Raw genomic sequence first — 16,654 nt, 5'->3', positions numbered from 1 at the left:
CTATCCATTACTCTAGGGGGGGATTATTGACCCCCTCAAAGAGGATCTGCAACTTGGGTGTCATCCTCGATCCACAGCTAACATTAGAGAAACATCTTTCAGCTGTGGCGAGGGGGGCGTTTGCCCAGGTTCACCTGGTGCACCAGTTGCGGCCCTATTTGGACAGGGAATCATTGCTCAGTCACTCATGCCCTCATCACCTCAAGGTTCGACTACTGCAACACTCTCTACATAAGGCTACCTTTGAAAAGTGTTTGGAAACTTCAGATCGTGCAGAATGCGGCCACGAGAGCATTCATGGGCTTTCCTAGATATGCCCATGTCTCATGAACACTTCGCGGCCTGTACAGGCTGCCGATCAGTCTCCGGTCACAATTCAAAATGTTGGTTATTATCTATAAAGCCCTACATGGCATTGGACCAGAATACCTTCAGGACCGCCTTCTGCCGCACGAATCCCAGCGACCAATAGAGTTGGCCTTTTCCGAGTCCCGTCGACTAAGCAATGCTGTCTGGTGGGACCCAAGGGAAGAGCCTTCTCTGTGCCCTCCCCGGCCCTCTCAAATCAACTCCCCCCAGAGATTAAGACTGCCCCCACCCTCCTTGCCTTTTGTAAGTTCCTGAAAACCCACCTATGTCGCCAGGCATGGGGAAATTGATATATCACTCAGCTATTATGGTTTATGTATGGTTTGTTTGGGTTGTATGATTGCTTTTTATTATAAAGGTTTTTTAAAACTGTTTTTTTAAACATTGGATTTGTACACTCTATATTGCTTGTTGTGAGCCGCTCTGAGTCTTCGGAGAGGGACGGCATACAAATTTAACTAATTATTATTACTATTATTATTATTATTATTATTATTATTATTATAGTTAGTGATGGGCGAACCCAACGGTGTTCGTGTTCGGCAAGTTCGGACGAACTTCACACAAAGTTCAACCGAACCCAAACCGAACCTGAACTCCTAACGCTCTGTGATGTCAAAGCTCCGCCCCCGAAATCCCATCGTTTTTTTATTTTTACAGATTTTTTATTTTTATTCATTTTTATTTTTACGAAAAAGGATGCCACACCGGCACCACAAGCAAAGGGAGGTCCTTTCATGTAATTTTTTTTAAAAAAAATTTACATGAAAAGACCTCCCTTTGCTTGCGGCGCCGCAAGCAAAAGGAGCTGGGGAATCCCACGAAGAGATTCCGGGGGCAGAGCTCTGACGTCACATATACTGGCAGGTTGCTAAGCACACCAAGGTGATCACTTCCTGGATTCCGGGGGTGGCACTAGAATAATGGAAGGAGGATGGAATCCAGGGTTTTGTTTGGCTCAGAGTTTGGGGTCCGGCTATGTGCTTATGGCATGTGTCAGTTTGCTTTGTGTGGATGTCGGAGGGGGATGCAGTATTTTGAGGTGCCACTGTGGTTTGGCTTCTGGGTGATGGCTGTATTTCATCTGTGGGGTGTGTATGGCCAACCAACCTGCCTACAGCAACTAAGCCAGCACTCCACGCACAGAGACCAATATTTATAGAAAGTTGGCAGCTCTGACCACCAACTAACTAATGTCGTTTGGCGGGGCCCAGGGGAAGAGCCTTCTCTGTGACGGCCCCGGCCCTCTGGAACCAACTCCCCCTGGAGATTAGAATTGCCCCCACCCTCCTCGCCTTTCGTAAGCTCCTTAAAACCCACCTCTGCTGTCAGGCATGGGGGAACTGAGTTATTCTTTCCCCCTAGGCCTTTACAATTTATGCATGATATGTTTGTTTGTATGTATGTTTGGTTTTACAACAAGGGTTTTTTAGTTGTTTTAGTATTGGATTTACATGCTGTTTTTTATTACTGTTGTTAGCCGCCCCGAGTCTACAAAGAGGGGCGGCATACAAATCCAATAAATAAATAAGTAAGTAAGTAAGTAAATAAGTAAGTAAGTAAGTTAGTTAGTAAGTTAGTAAGTAAGTAAGTAAGTAAGTAAATAAATAAATAAGTAAATAAGTAAATAAGTAAAAAAATAAAAAAGTAAAAAGTAAGTAAATAAATAAATAAATAAAATAAATAAATAAATTTTGTTCGCCCTAGCACGAAGCTGAAAACACCAGCCTGAAGATGACGAGTGGAATTTTGTCAAAACGTCACCAAGATACTATCAATTTTACACGGGAAAAGACCCAAATACACCAAGACCTACCTGTACATATGTATGTAACATATTTTTGTTGATAATGAAAAGGAAGGGACAAGTATAGACCTATTCCAAGCTATTTTGCTCTCATTATCTAGCCATACCCTTACTGGGATTGGAACATGGGGAACATATGTATGTATGTATGTATGTATGTATGTATGTATGTATGTATATATATATGTATGTGTGTATATATATATATATATATATATATATATATATATATATAGGTGAGACATCAGAGGGAAGAAAGAACCATGGGTTACCCCCCCCCCCGTGGCTTTGGGCCCCCTGTGCCGCCATCCCCCTTTGTTGCAACAGCACCATTCCCTCATTCCAGCCAGCAAGTGATGCACTATTTCTTGCACGTTGCACCATCTGCAAAATTGCAAGTTGTACATATCTCCCTCTACAGCAGATTTCCAGCCTCACTTTCTCTCTCTCTCCCCTTCTCTCTATCTATGTCTCTCTCTCTCTCCTGTCTCTATCTCTCTACCTCTCTCCCCCCTCTGCATCTCTCTATGGCTCTCTTCCCCCTTTCACTATCTCTCCCCTCTCTCTGTATCTTTCTTCCCCTCCACCTTTGTATCTCTCACTATGTCTCTCTCCCCACTCTGTATCTATGTCTCTCTCTTACCCTGTCTGTATCTGTCTGTATCTCCCCCTTTCCCCTCCCCTCTCTCAGTATCTCTAGCTCACTCTCTTCCCCTTTCTGTATCTGTCTCTATCCCCTTCTGTATCTCTCTTTCCCCCTCTCCCTTTCTCTTATACCCCTCTTCCACACACTTTGTATAAACTAGCCACTCTTTTACAATCTGACCCATAACAGTTCATTTAGTGACCATTCAAAGTTATAATAGCACTGGAAAAAATGATTTATGACTGTTTTTCACACTTAAATCATTACAGTCTGTTACATTATCAAAATTGATTAATTAATTGCTTAGCAATTAGCTCATATTTATGACAGTTGCAGGGGACATATTATCTCATTTTGTAACCTTCTAACAAACAAAATAAAAGGGAAACACAAGATTAATTTAACAACATAACTGCAGTGATAACTGTGGCAAGAAAAATCATAAAATGGGGAAAATTCACTTAACAACTGTCTCACTTAGTAACATAAATTTTGGGCTCAATTGTGGTCATAAGTCAAGAACTACCTAAATTGGTCCCATGCCAGAGCCTCTAAATTTTCTGAAAGTATATTTATCAAATGTGAAGCTATTCTAGGAATATATACCTTGTTTCACTTCCCTGGCTGAGCAACTTTCAATGCCTATGAACAGTAAAAATGCTAAAAGATCTTAAGAAAGCAAAATGAAACACCATTCTGAGCATTAATAACAGTCCTCAAATAAATTATACCGGTATTATAAAATAAAATACAAATATATTCTAACAGTCTCACTAGATCAGATGACTAACAGGTATGACATAGGAATATGTTATAATTATTTGTGAAGAAAAAACTAGTTATGTATGCACATGAATGAAAACGATAAAAGCTCAAGTTTTTAGATTTCTAAAAGTACAGAAACTGTGAAATGTAATTTAGTCTTGATACATTAAGACAGTTTGATTTTGTCAGGTGCTAAACTGAATAAAAATATTGCTTGTTCTCAACTTCACGAAGAAATAACCAAAAAAAATCATAATGCAAAGGCATAATGTGAACTGTATTCCATGAAATAGCTAATTGTACAAATACCAGAAAGCTGAAAACAGTATACTCATTTCACTGAGGCAATCTGCCTTCCATTTAAATTACTTTTAATATTAGATTTGTTTATATTGTCTTTTTACTGTTGTTAGCCGCCCCAGTCTGCGGAGAGGGGCGGCAAACAAATCAAATCAAAACAAACAAACTCAATTCTATTCAATTCAATTCAAAGGAACCTGAATTGGTATATATTTGGGATTGCACAGAATCTGTTAAAGGGCCATGCATAAGTGGACCAGCATGCCTATTGTCCCTGTCCTAATGTTTCTCTATTATTAGTACCAATATCACACGTATAAACATTAATACATACTTGATAAAATACATATATAAATAAATAAACTTGTGGGAAGCCCTCACATCTCCTACAACAAGGGTCAGCAAACTATGGCTACTGAGTCATACGCAGTTCTTTGGCCGCTTGAGTGTGGTTTTCTGCAGAAGCTGGAAGGGACCTTGCAGCTCATCTAATCCAGGCGTAGGCAAAGTTGGCTCTTCTATGACATGTGGACTTCAACTCCCAGAATGCCTGAGCTATCATGATTGGGTCAGGAATTTTGGGAGTCAAAGAGCCAACTTTGCCTATCCCTGATCTAGTCCAACTCCCTGCCCACGCAGGAGACCCTTACACCTGCTTTACTTAGGATCTAACTCACAATCTCCTGATTGTGAGGCAAGAGGCCTAGGATTGCTTGGATTTTTAGGAGACCAGTACAGTATAATTAAGTTTACATTAAAGGGAGGTGTGATAACAAGGTTGAGGAACCTCTATTTATATATAAACTTAATATATATATACAGTACACACACAGTATTTCCTAATAATTCAACGGTTTGTAATACAGCACAACTGGGGAAATGATGGTGTGTGTGTGTGTGTGGTTTTCTCACATTTGAATCGAGGTTCCGTACTGCAAAGCACTGAAAATACCAAAATGCCAGGTATTCCATTCAGCGTCATGAAACTCCAAGTTACAAAATGGGGTCTTCCCATACAAGCCACAAACGCCCTTCTCAAAATGGCGACCACGTACGTAATTACGTATAAGGACCCTAGCGCTTGACTCATGAACCCCTTTTAGCTCGGAGAGGCGTAAAACGGAAATTATCTCCCGAAGACAACTCCCACTTTATGAGGAAGCGAATTCTCGCCAAGATTCGGCGTTAATTGTATATTTTAAAAAATTAAAAGTTCTTTTTAAAACACACACTCACAAAACCGCGAAAGGCAACCTTTCACTTCCGTACTCTTAACGGAAGCAACCATAGAGACTAGTCGGATCACGAAAAAAAAAGCCCTTAAAAGGTGGCGGCGCTTTAGAAAAGCGACGACCTCCCCAAACTGGGCAAAGCTTCAAGTTGCCTCTTCTAAAATGGCAGCGAGTGTTTCCGTGGCGTCGACCCGTGGTTTGTTTGTTTTTTCACTTCCGCCGGCTGCTCCTGCGAGCTCTTCTATGCGCTGTCTATGGTCTTTTTTTTCCACCCGGACCGAAAGCCGTAAGGCGAGCCTCGGATGGGGCGCATGCGCCATGGTGTTCTTTCCTCCCTCCCTCCCTCCCTCCCTCCCACCACCACCACTACCATTAAAACCGGGTTGGGTTAAATACCGAGATTTGCAGTGCATGTTGGGAAACCGGGGGTTTTGCTGCTTTTTTTCCTCTCTTGGGGGGTCTGAACTGAGGCTGCATCTGCAGAGATGGTGAGTCGGGGAGGGTAGCCACCTCGAAATAAGTAGCGAGAGGGAACGTAATCCGGACCGCGGATCACCGTCCTCGCTCCCTTCCCTTTTTCTTTCTCGGGCTAGAGGGGGAGGACGGGGCGTCCCCACTACCCTTCCGTGGGATGCTCTTAGTCGTCCCCCCCTCCAAAAAAAGGAATAATAATCTCTTCCGCGGCTCCGTTTTATCCGGACTCCCCCGAGCATCGTTTTTTCCGACGCCCCGAAAGGAGGCGGTTTCCTTTCCTTTTTTTGGCTCCTTTTTCGGGTTTTTTTGCCTCTCCTTCGGACGATTTTAATGGGGTTTGCTCTGGTTCCTCCTCGGTCCCCCCAGTCCCCTTTATCGCCCCAACAGCTCTGCCAGGTAGGCTCCGAGGAGGGTATTGAAGGGGCAGAGAAAGCAGCCGTTTTAACGCGACAAAAGGAGAGGTTTTTCCCGGTGCTCTGGGTGGCGCTGAAGCTGCCTGAACGCCTTCCATCTTGGGACTTCCAAAAACGCCGCCCTCGTTATATTCCTCGCAACTCCTGGTGTTTATTGAGTAAAAAAGCGTTGTTTGGTGGCTTTAAAAGAAAAGGCGCCCAGAAAAAAAACCTCGGATGGAAAGATTTGGGTTAAGTTTAGCTTGGAAAGGCTTGACCTCCAGGGGAGTTAACGGTTGTTTTTTGGCATCCAGGCTGCTTTGTATGGGAGGAAAAAAGGGAAACATAATAAAAGGGGGGGAAATGTCTTTCAATGTGCAAAAAGCTCTGCTTCTGGGTAATAATGCCCAGTACTGTATAACATACTCTACGTAGGATACCAAATTGGTTCTTAGAAATGTTACAAACATAACAACTCTAAACTTCTAGGTACTTTCACTCTCTAGGGAAAACATCTTAAAAGGAGGATAGAGTAAAAATCCAAAACTAAGAATTTGGACAAGTTCAATGGTTGGAGGTGACTTTCAGTTTCATAAAGCCTTTTTAAAGGCTGTATGAAACTGGAAGTCACCTCCAACCATTGAACTTGTCCAAATTCTTAGTTTTGGATTTTTACTCTATCCTCCTTTTAAGATGCTCTCCAGAAGCTTTGGACTTCAACTCCCATCAACCCTTGCTCACCTGGCCTCTGGCATTGGGGACAATGTAAATTAAAATATCTAAAAAAAAAAAGACAAGTGATGGGTTTAATGCTACCCTGAAATGGTCAAACCACTATTACTGCTTCTTATCAATTCAAGAGGAAGCGGTTAAAAGTGTTGTTTTCCTAAGAAGTTTAGAGGAGTATAGCTGAGTGTTACATTTGCAACATTGTTAAGAGCCAATTTGGTGTAATGGCAGTAGTTCTTGAACCTTCCTAATGCCGTGACCCTTTAATACAATTCCTCATACTGTGGCGACCCACAACCATAAAATAATAAAATTACAGTGATACCTCGTACCTCGTCTTACGAACCCCTCGTCATACAAACTTTTTGAGATACAAACCTGGGGTTTAAGATTTTTTTTGCCTCTTCTTCCAAACTATTTTCACCTTATAAACCCAAGCCGCCACCACTAGGATGCCCGCCTCCGGACTTCTGTTGCTGGCGAAGCACCCGTTTTTGCGCTGCTGGGATGCCCCTGAGGCTCCCCTCCATGGGAAATGCCACCTCTGGACTTCCGTGTTTTTGCGATGCTGCAGGGGACTCCCAGCAGCACAAAAACGGGTGCTTCGCTGGCAATGGAAGTGCAGAGGTGGGGTTTCCCAGCGAGGGGAGCCTCAGCGAAATCGCAGCATCACAAAAACACGGAAGTCCTCGAAACCCCACCTCCAGACTTCCGTGTTTTTGTGATGCTGCGATTTCGCTGAGGCTCCCCTCGCTGGGAAACCCCACCTCTGCACTTCCATTGCCAGCGAAGCACCCGTTTTTGTGCTGCTGGGATTCCCCTACAGCATCACAAAAACACGGAAGTCCGGAGGTGGGGTTTCCCATGGAGGGGAGCCTCAGGGAAATCCCAGCAGCACAAAAACGGGCGCTATGGCTGGCAAAAGGGGTGAGTTTTGGGCTTGCACGCATTAATCGCTTTTCCATTGAGTCCTATGCGAAACATTGTTTCGTCTTACAAACTTTTCACCTTACAAACCTCGTCCTGGAACCAATTAAGTTCGTAAGACGAGGTATCACTGTACAGTATTAAGAAACTGACCTTATCAGGGGTGGGATCTAACTTACCTCACTGCCGGTTCATTTCTTCCTGTGCTGCCTGGGTATGTCTCGCAGCTATGCATGTGCTCGCAGCACAATGCTGATTTTTTTAAAAAAAATTGCCCCCAAAAAGCAGACTACAATATGGCGAAACATGCGCATTGCCCTAAATTCGGCTTCTGCATATGCTCTGAAGTTCCCATGGTACAATATTTTTTTTGACAGTGTTCTATTTGTATGTGGGTGGACCTGCGTTGGAGACAGATAGAGGAGTGGTGTCTCGGTTCCTAAGATTATCGGAAATACGTTTTTTCTGATGATCTTAGGTGACCCCTTTGAAAGGATTGTTTGACCCCAATGGGGTCACGACCCACTTAAGGCATCAGACTAAAACCGCGGAGACCATGTATTCCAATCCGACCTTGCTTACTAAGCCAATTGGATGACTTTGGGCTGATCACTCAACCCTAGAAAAGAGGTTCTGGAAAAACAGCCAAGACAACTGCAGGGATTTGTCCAAGCAGTTTCTAAGAACCAAACACAGTTGAGCAGAAATAAAAATACACTTTCAGTCTTAATACATGTATGAGAGACCCACCTAAAGTTATCTATGAATATCTTTTCTGAGGAGTAATTTGAGCTTGGGCTCTGTCATGGCCTCCTTGGTACATAAACCCTAATGTCATGATTTTGGATTTAATTAAATCTATAACGTTCCTTACCATATTAATTAATTAATAACTCAAGGCAGCTAATGTATCTAATACTTCTTTATCCTCCTATTTTCTTCCAACAACAACTTGTGAGTTGGACTGAAAGTGACTGGCCCAAAATTACCCAGCTGACTTTCATACCTAACGTGGTGGTAGAATTCATAGTTTCTAGCCTGGTGCTTAACTATTAGACCAGTGGTTCTCAACCTTTCTAATGCTGCAACCCCTTAATACAGTTCTTCATGTTGTGGTGACCCCCAACCATAAGTCTAGCGCCAGTTCTCCCATCATAGCTCAAAGCTGATTGGCAGGAAGGTCAGAGGGACACCCCCACTGTAAACGCCTGATTGATTGGATAGTAAAAATATGTTCCAAGGTGCCAAAATAGAAGCTTTAGTTCCTAATACCAGGGGAAATTTCTCTTCTCGTGGTCTTAGATGACCCCTGGGAAATTATCGTTCGACCCCCAAAGGGGTCCCGACCCCCAGGTTGAGAACCACTGTATTAGACTAAAGTGGATCTCTTCATCACATCTCATCTCTACATCCTGTTTTTCCTCATCCAAAAAGCCTATAGAATAAGATGGATTAATTTATTAGATTTGTATGCTGCCCTTCTCCGCGGACTCCGCAGATTGAGAGGTATTTTGCAAACCAAAATGAACTACCCCACTTTCCTGGCTTAGGATGGATTGAATCTGACTGTATCCAACATCTGAACCTTGGGAGTAAATCAAAGGCTTGGTTTCTGTAAAATAGGGTGATTTGAACATTACTTATTAAAGGTTGCCATTTATGTTGGAGTGAAGTTGCCAGAATTTTTGCATTCTAAATGGGCAGGTATCTAAATTAACCGAGATTTTTACCACAAGTAACAGAACTTTCTAAGTCCCATTCTAAAAATGGGACTAAAAACATAAAATAATAGTTTGGGGAATCTTGCAAATGTGAAGACCAGACTTGCATTATATACGAGAATTTGTGAGCCGCCCCGAGTCCCCGGAGAGAGGCGGCATGGAAATCCAATTAATAAATAATAAATAAATAAACTGAACCATTGCTTTACCAGAGCTTTTCCAAATTAGTGCCAGATAATACAGACTACGATGCCTACCGTTCTACTGTTATTCCTACTGGCTGAGAATGATGGGAGTTGTCAGCCAACATATCTGAAGAACCATTAGATTTTAGCCCCCTGTCCAATGAGTGCTTTATGGAGTGAATGGTGATATATGTCTTTAAAAATTATATTGGAGTTTTTAAGTTCTTTTAGACATTTTAATCGGATTTCTGAGATATATACTGTTGCGAGCTGCTCCGAGTCCTTGGAGAGGAGCGACATACAAATCCAATTAATAAATTAATTAGTAAATAAATAAGAGTACCATGCTGAGGAAGCTTAAATTCTCTAAAACCTCTAAATCAATCTGGAAGCTCTAGCTTCTGTTATTCCTCTGCCAGGGTGTCTTTTATTAGACTCGCAAATTGCACTAAGCGAAGATTTATCTAACAAAATTAATTGTGTTTGCCCAATGTACTTACCACTCAAGATTAAATATGTTATGTATTCTTTCTAGTATCTATGGAGGGTCTGATAGCATTGGCTACCTGGAGTGCCTTCTGTGGTTTTGGCTAATATGCCCAGCTATCTAAGGAGAGAGGAGCAACCTTGCCATAGCCCTTGGTGACCCTGGGTTCTATCTGGAGAAAACATACTCTGTAATACTCTGTTTGTGGTTTAATAGAGAGATTACTTACTCTTGTGAAAACTCTGAGTTTTAAAGTAGGCCATAAGAACTAGTCATAAGATTGTAGTATGTTTTAAAAGTAGGGTCTCTGATGGCTTCATCCTTGGGAATACCTGAAGGAGGATTACATTTACTACAACTTTGGGATTCTGTGGTGTTAATCGGGTTGTAAATAACAGTGCTAATTTTAGTATTCAATTGTTAACTACTGGTGTTTTATATTTTTTTTATAGTAAATCTCAATTGGCTGACACACACACACCCAAGACCTCAGAAGCAAAAACAAAGTCTGAATTTAGGCCATTTCTTTTTTCAAACAGTGGACTTGTCTATTGCTTGGCAAATCAATTTATTTATTTATTATTTTATTAATTACTTAGATTTCTATGCCGCCTTTCTCCACAGACTCAGGATGGCTTACGACAGGAACAATACAAAAACATACAGGAAACCCAGTAATTAAAACAACCTAAATTTATGTAAAAACCGCAATAATCCAATTCATCTAAAACCCCCATTATAAAACATAATCACATTCATTCTACATACACTCATGGCCGGAACAGAGTATCCATGCCCATTGGCCCCAAGCCTGCAGCCTAGATGAGTTTTCAAACATTTCCGAAAGGCCAGAAGGGTGTAAGTGGGAATGTCGGGGGAACTGATTCCAAGGGCCAGGGCTATCACAAAGGAGGCTGACGGACCCGGAGTAGGCCAACTCTGGGACCTAACCAGCCGCTGGGATTTGTGGGGCAGAAGACGGTCCTGTAAGTAACCTGGTCCTAAGCCGTGTAGAGCTTTAATCTGAACGGTATAGATCAGCAGTGGGTTTTAAAGTTTTAAATATTTTATTCTGTTGTTAAGCCGCCTGAATCCTTTGGGAGCTGGGTGGCATATAAATTTAATTTTTTTTAAAAATCTTGCTGTCGGTTCACTTCTTCCCGCACTACGTGGGACCCCACATATTGCACACCATATGGCCACACCACATGGGCATGCACAGTGCAGAAAACTGCTTCTGCGCATGTGCAAAAGTAAAAAACTGCTTCTGGACGTGCACATAAGCCAAAAAACAAGATAGAGGCCCCTATGGCACCATCCCAAGAGCCCATTTGGGGGCATGGCCAACTGGCCATCCCAGTTTGGCAAGCGGGAAATTCTATAGAACTAGTCCAAACCGGGAAAAACCCACCTCTGGCGTAGATATATTTTATGTATATTAACAAATGTGGATGTTAGTAATTCTCAATTGTTCTACAAAACTGAAGTTTTATGTACTTTGTATTTTATATTTTGGAGAATAATTGTCTATCCTATATACCAACTTGAGTTTTTCCCACTGTATAAAACAATGTCATCATTATTGATAGTGATGGCTTGTTTGGATAAAATTACGAATGCTACCGATCGCCTACTCTGTTCTCCAACAGGATGTTTTTCTAATGATCCGACGTCACAAGACAACTATCTTCACAGACGCGAAGGAGTCTAGTACAGTTTATGAACTGAAAAGAATTGTGGAGGGGATTCTTAAGAGGCCTCCAGAAGAACAGAGATTATACAAGGTATGGAGAGCTTATTATAGGAAGTACTATATCTATGGGACTCTTAATAAATTACACCAGGATGTGCTGTTTACTAAGTTGGTATATCAGTGGTCTTGATCAGTTCAGAGGTTATATTGATTTTTTAATCTAACCGAAATGCTGCTCTTAGGACAGTGTTGGTGAAGCTATGGCATGGGTGCCACAGGTGACACGCAGAGCCATCTGCTGGTATGCGAGCCATTGCCCTAGCTCAGCTCCAACATGTATGTGTGTGCCATCCAGCTGATTTTTGGTTCGCACAGGCTCTGTGAGGGCGTTTTCGGCTTCCAGAGCCTCTGGGGGGATGGAGGAGGGTGTTTTTACCTTTGGAACCTGGGGAGGGTGAAACACGAGCCTGCTGAACCTACCAGAAGTTGAGAAACAGGCTGTTTCCATCCTCCGGAGGACCTTCTAGGGTTGGGGAAAAGTGTTTGCATTGAATCATGGGTGTAGGCACTCACGCATGCACAATAGTGCACGCACATGCTCTTTCAGCACTCGAGAAAAAAAAGGTTCGCAATCACTGTCTTAGGAGATATTTCCATCTGAGATCCTACCCTGTAAGCCTTCCAGAGGGATTTAAACACCTGGCTCTTCCCTTAAACATTGGGTTAGGATACAAGTAGAGCTATGGCGGTGTTTGGTACTTAAGGGGAAAGATATTTTTGTTTTTAACTTTAAAAAAAACAACCCTGATTGTTGTGAGGTGTCTAGCGTTATCATATGAGACAGGTGGTCATGTATGCGGAGTCTTCGGAGAGGGGCGGCATACAAATCTAAGTAATAAATAAATAAATAAATGCCCTGTAAATAAAAGAAATATTGGTCCTTCGGCATCCAGAAATCCCAAACGGCCTCAATTGTATTTTTTAGATTCTAGAATTTCCAGGAGCTCTGCCCCCCCCACACACACACACACTGCTTAGTCTGCAGCCAGATTGTAAGAAACAAATTACTCATTAGCTGATTCTGATGGTCTTTTGGAATCCCCACTGTTTTAAGGGAAGAGGACAGCAGTTAGGCTTCTGGATTTTTCTGGTCCTTATCTCAGTACTGAATGTTTGGGAATTACGTTTATGGCTTGGCCAGTAGCTGTATGTAGTATATCTTAGTTTTAGTGTTGGAAGTAGCACTCTCAGTATCCTGATCTTCATATAATTGCTTAAAAATCATACACAGTACATACCTGGGTATCTCTTCAGTGGAATAATTTAATAACCAGCCATTAAATAATAGCTATGTAAAACATGAAGTAGCTAACAACCCAAAGAGTTGTATCAGATATATCAATGCAATTGGCTCACTAGCCACTTGGTCCTTTGCCCATCTAAGAAACTATTTTTCTGTGTGCCCTAGAAAATTGGGGATTAAAGAACCCTTAGAATTAGAGCTCTAACCTCATACGTCATTTTTTTTGTAAGATCAGAAACAGAAATAAGGAGGGAGATAAATTCTTTCCATTGCATACTGGTTTGCAAGTAGTACAGTTTTAGTGAAGAAGAATAGAATACAGACTTCTTACTACAGGTATTCCTCAACTTAAGACCACAATTGAGCCCAACATTTCTGTTGTTAAGTGAGACATTTATTAAGTGAGTTTTGCCCCATTTTACGACCTTTCTTACCACAATCGTTAAGTGAATCACTGCAGTTGTTAAGTTAGTAACTTGGTTGTTAAGTGCATCTGGCTTCCCTATTGACTTGACTTATGAGAAGGTCGCAAAAGGTGATCACTTGACCTTGTGACACAACAATGGTCATAAATATGAACTTTCCAAGCATCTGAATTTTGATCATATGATCATCGAGATGCTGCAAAGGTCGTAACTGAAGAATGGTCATAAGTCACTTTTTTCAGTGCTGCTATAATTTAGAATGGTCTCTAAATGAACTTTTGTAAGCCGAAGACTAACTTTGCCCCTAACTCTATGGCAATGTGATGTGCGTAGAACAGTAAACCATATTCTAAACAGAGTTTGCAGTCTCATTGTCTAATTTCTTGATTTTAGTTACACATCTAAGTAGTAGTTGTTCATGATTACCAGACTTTTTTTTAAAAAAATGACTTGTCTTGCATCCTGGTGCAAATTACCCCATTTTTCAGGATGAGCAACTACTGGAGGATAGCAAAACTCTTGGAGACTGTGGCTTCACCAGTCAGACAGCACGGCCCCAGGCTCCAGCAACAGTCGGCTTGGCCTTCAGATCCAGTGGTGAGTTAAGTTGTTGCTTGCTTCTTGAAACCAAAGAAACACAGCATTGCCATTGAAGATTAGGAGACTTAAGACAAGGAAGTGGTTTTTACTGATAACCTAAGGGCGTTAGCCAAATTTGCCTTAGAAGAATATTCTGTGCCTGAGGTGCTCCCTTTGAAAAGACCCACTTGTAATCAGGAAATGCCACATCTAAGACAGCAGCCAGCCAGGAGATGGCTTCCAGAGGTGGTGTTAATGTGTAGCTAGATATATTGGGTCTCTGCAGCACAAGCCACGTAGACCTTTTAGCACTTGCCATTTTAGAGCCAATCTGATCGAGGAGTCCCTGATTACTGACTGCTACTGTGGTTCCCTGAAAATAAGACTCAGTCTTATTTTCTTTTGTGCTTGAAAATAAGGTCTTATTTTCAGGGCATGTCTTAACCTGCTTATCTTAGGACCACCACAGCCAGGCCTCCCACACCCCAACACCTGTCACAGTGCTGCTAGACCTCTACCCCACTGGGTCTTAACTAGGACTTATTTGGAGGGTATAATTTATATTAGGCAAGGTTATCCCACTGCTTAACAATGCTCACTGCCAGGAGATTCCTCCTTATTTCCAGGTTAGATCTACCTCTGGTGAGCTTTTACCCATTGCTGTTTCTCCTACTTTCAGGTGCTGCGGAGAAAGTATATTTTCTCTGTAGCAGCCCTTCAAATATTGGAATACTTCTCTGTCTTAAGCTTAACATATCTAAATGTGTATGTAGATTCTCAATCATCCAAGTCATAGCTGTCAGTTGGATGAGAAGCGAAACATTTCCTTCAAAGAAAAACAAGAACGTCCAGTTGCCTCTTGAAAAAGGGACACTATGTCTAGTTCCTTTAGCCATTTTTCATAGGATTTAGCCTCCAGACCCCTTATCCCCTTTGTTGCTCTTCTCTGCATCCTTTCTAGAGCCCCAGCATCTTGATCACCGGAACTGGATACAGTATTCCAACTGTGGCTTCATCAGTATGAATGGTATAGAAATAAAATGCCTATATGCTGCTTCTTGTTAAGGTTTAATCAGGATTAAGTAATCACTATTTGAAAAAAAAAAATAGGTGTGGGCTGTTAATGTGCTCGATTAATTTGCCATCGCTTTGGATTTCTCATGATCCTTCATTTTTGGTTTGGGATTTGTAGTAGCCAGTGATGTAGCATAAAACAGGACCGTTCCAAGGTGACGGTGTCGCGTGTCTTTCTCCCCCTTCAGAAGATGCCTTTGAGAACCTCCGCATCGATTCCTTCTCCAGCCCACCAGAGCTTCCAGACGTCATGAAGCCCCAGGACTCTGGCAGCAGCGCTAATGAGCAAGCAGTGCAGTGAAAAAAAACCCAGGCTTGTGGAGTTTGCTGCACAACCCATGGTATCCTTGAACCTTCTTCCCCCCAGCCTCATCTGACATGGAAAGATGCGGCGTCATCCCTTGTCTCTGATCTTGATTTTCCTTTTAGCCTTCCTCCTGTAAGCAAGGTTTATGTGTCGCCCTTCTAAACCCAACCTCACTCATTTGACAGAGCTATTTTCACTTTGGTTTTGAAAATAATAAAAAGGTCAGCTGTTTTTCCTCCCCTTTTTGTTGTGCGTTGTATGCCTGTTCAGTGAAATGGAAAGAGGACCTTAGGAGAGTTGATATTATGACAATTATTCTATAAACATTACTGCAACAGTTATTCTGCTCATGTCATTCCTTCTATCTTAAAGATGAAGACAGCCAATCTGTAGTGGAATAGAATAGAATTCTTTATTGGCCAAGTGTGATTGGACATACAAGAAATTGGTCGTTGGTGCATATACTCTCAGTATAGATAAAAAAACAAGATACATTCATCAAGAATCATGAGGCACAACACTTAATGATTGTCATAGGGTACAAATAAGCAATCAGGAAACAATATTAATATCATTCATAAGGATACAAGCAACAAGTTAGTCATACAGTCATAGGTGGGAGAAGATGGGTGATAGGAACAATGAGAAGACTAATAGTAAAAATAATGCAGCCTTAGGGAATAGTTTTACAGTGTTGAGGGAATTATTTGTTTAGCAGAGTGATGGTGTTCAGGAAAAAACTGTCCGTACCTCTAGTTGTCTTGGTGTGCAGTTCTCTATTAACACTTTAAACCAGCCCCAAAGGTGCTTTTTTTTTTTTCCTTTCAAGAGGCAAGTTGACTTTCTTTGTTTTTTCTTGAAGATGTTTTGCTTCTCATCCAATGTCATAAAGGAGAAACAAAGATCAGTTGCCTCTTGAAAGGAACGGGGGGGGGGGAAGCATCGTTGGGACAACGATGACCTGGATGGCTGAGAATCAGGCTTCTAAGGCAGCTTTCATCAACCTGTAACTTTCCATTGTGTTGGGATTCCATCATCTAAATTTTCAGGGAATTCGTGAAAAAAAACCAGAATAAATCAAGGGGGAAAAAACAAACTGTATTAAAATGGTTACAAGTCAGGGGAGAATCATGTAAAAAAATGGATCGCCCTGCCTGGCAGAGTCAAGCAAAAATGAGCATAACTGGCAACAACTTGCTTCCTCAGCTACCAATATTTCTCCATGGTTTAACTGCTTGG

General features: G+C 41.8%; 1 protein-coding gene across 2 annotated transcripts; it reads left to right on the top strand.

Annotated features, from left to right (window-relative positions):
* The first annotated feature begins 5,471 nt into the window (after positions 1-5,471).
* Positions 5,472-15,646, top strand: LOC139155253 (elongin-B). 2 transcript variants are annotated; one of them, XM_070730365.1, is made up of 4 exons: positions 5,472-5,607; positions 11,684-11,818; positions 13,944-14,052; positions 15,297-15,646. In XM_070730365.1, exons 1-4 carry the CDS (start codon positions 5,605-5,607, stop codon positions 15,407-15,409), a joined length of 360 nt encoding a protein of 119 aa, XP_070586466.1. In that variant the 5' UTR covers positions 5,472-5,604; the 3' UTR covers positions 15,410-15,646. The 2 variants fall into 2 exon arrangements, with proteins under 2 accessions (XP_070586466.1, XP_070586465.1); XM_070730364.1 differs by lacking the exon at positions 5,472-5,607 and adding an exon at positions 5,909-5,989.
* The last annotated feature ends 1,008 nt before the right edge of the window (positions 15,647-16,654 follow it).

The sequence above is a fragment of the Erythrolamprus reginae genome, unplaced genomic scaffold, assembly GCF_031021105.1.
Source record: "Erythrolamprus reginae isolate rEryReg1 unplaced genomic scaffold, rEryReg1.hap1 H_1, whole genome shotgun sequence".
NCBI classification, from domain to species: Eukaryota; Metazoa; Chordata; class Lepidosauria; order Squamata; family Dipsadidae; genus Erythrolamprus; species Erythrolamprus reginae.
Note: the sequence above shows the minus strand (reverse complement) of the source record. Positions and strands in the feature narration are given on the sequence as shown.

Bases quoted from the DNA above. Each gene is read 5' to 3' on its own strand.
- LOC139155253 (XM_070730364.1), top strand. From the start codon at position 5,924: ATGGGGTTTGCTCTGGTTCCTCCTCGGTCCCCCCAGTCCCCTTTATCG. The intron at 11,819-13,943 runs GTATGGAGAGCT...CCCATTTTTCAG, and splicing joins AAGAACAGAGATTATACAAG to GATGAGCAACTACTGGAGGA. The intron at 14,053-15,296 runs GTGAGTTAAGTT...CTCCCCCTTCAG, and splicing joins CTTGGCCTTCAGATCCAGTG to AAGATGCCTTTGAGAACCTC.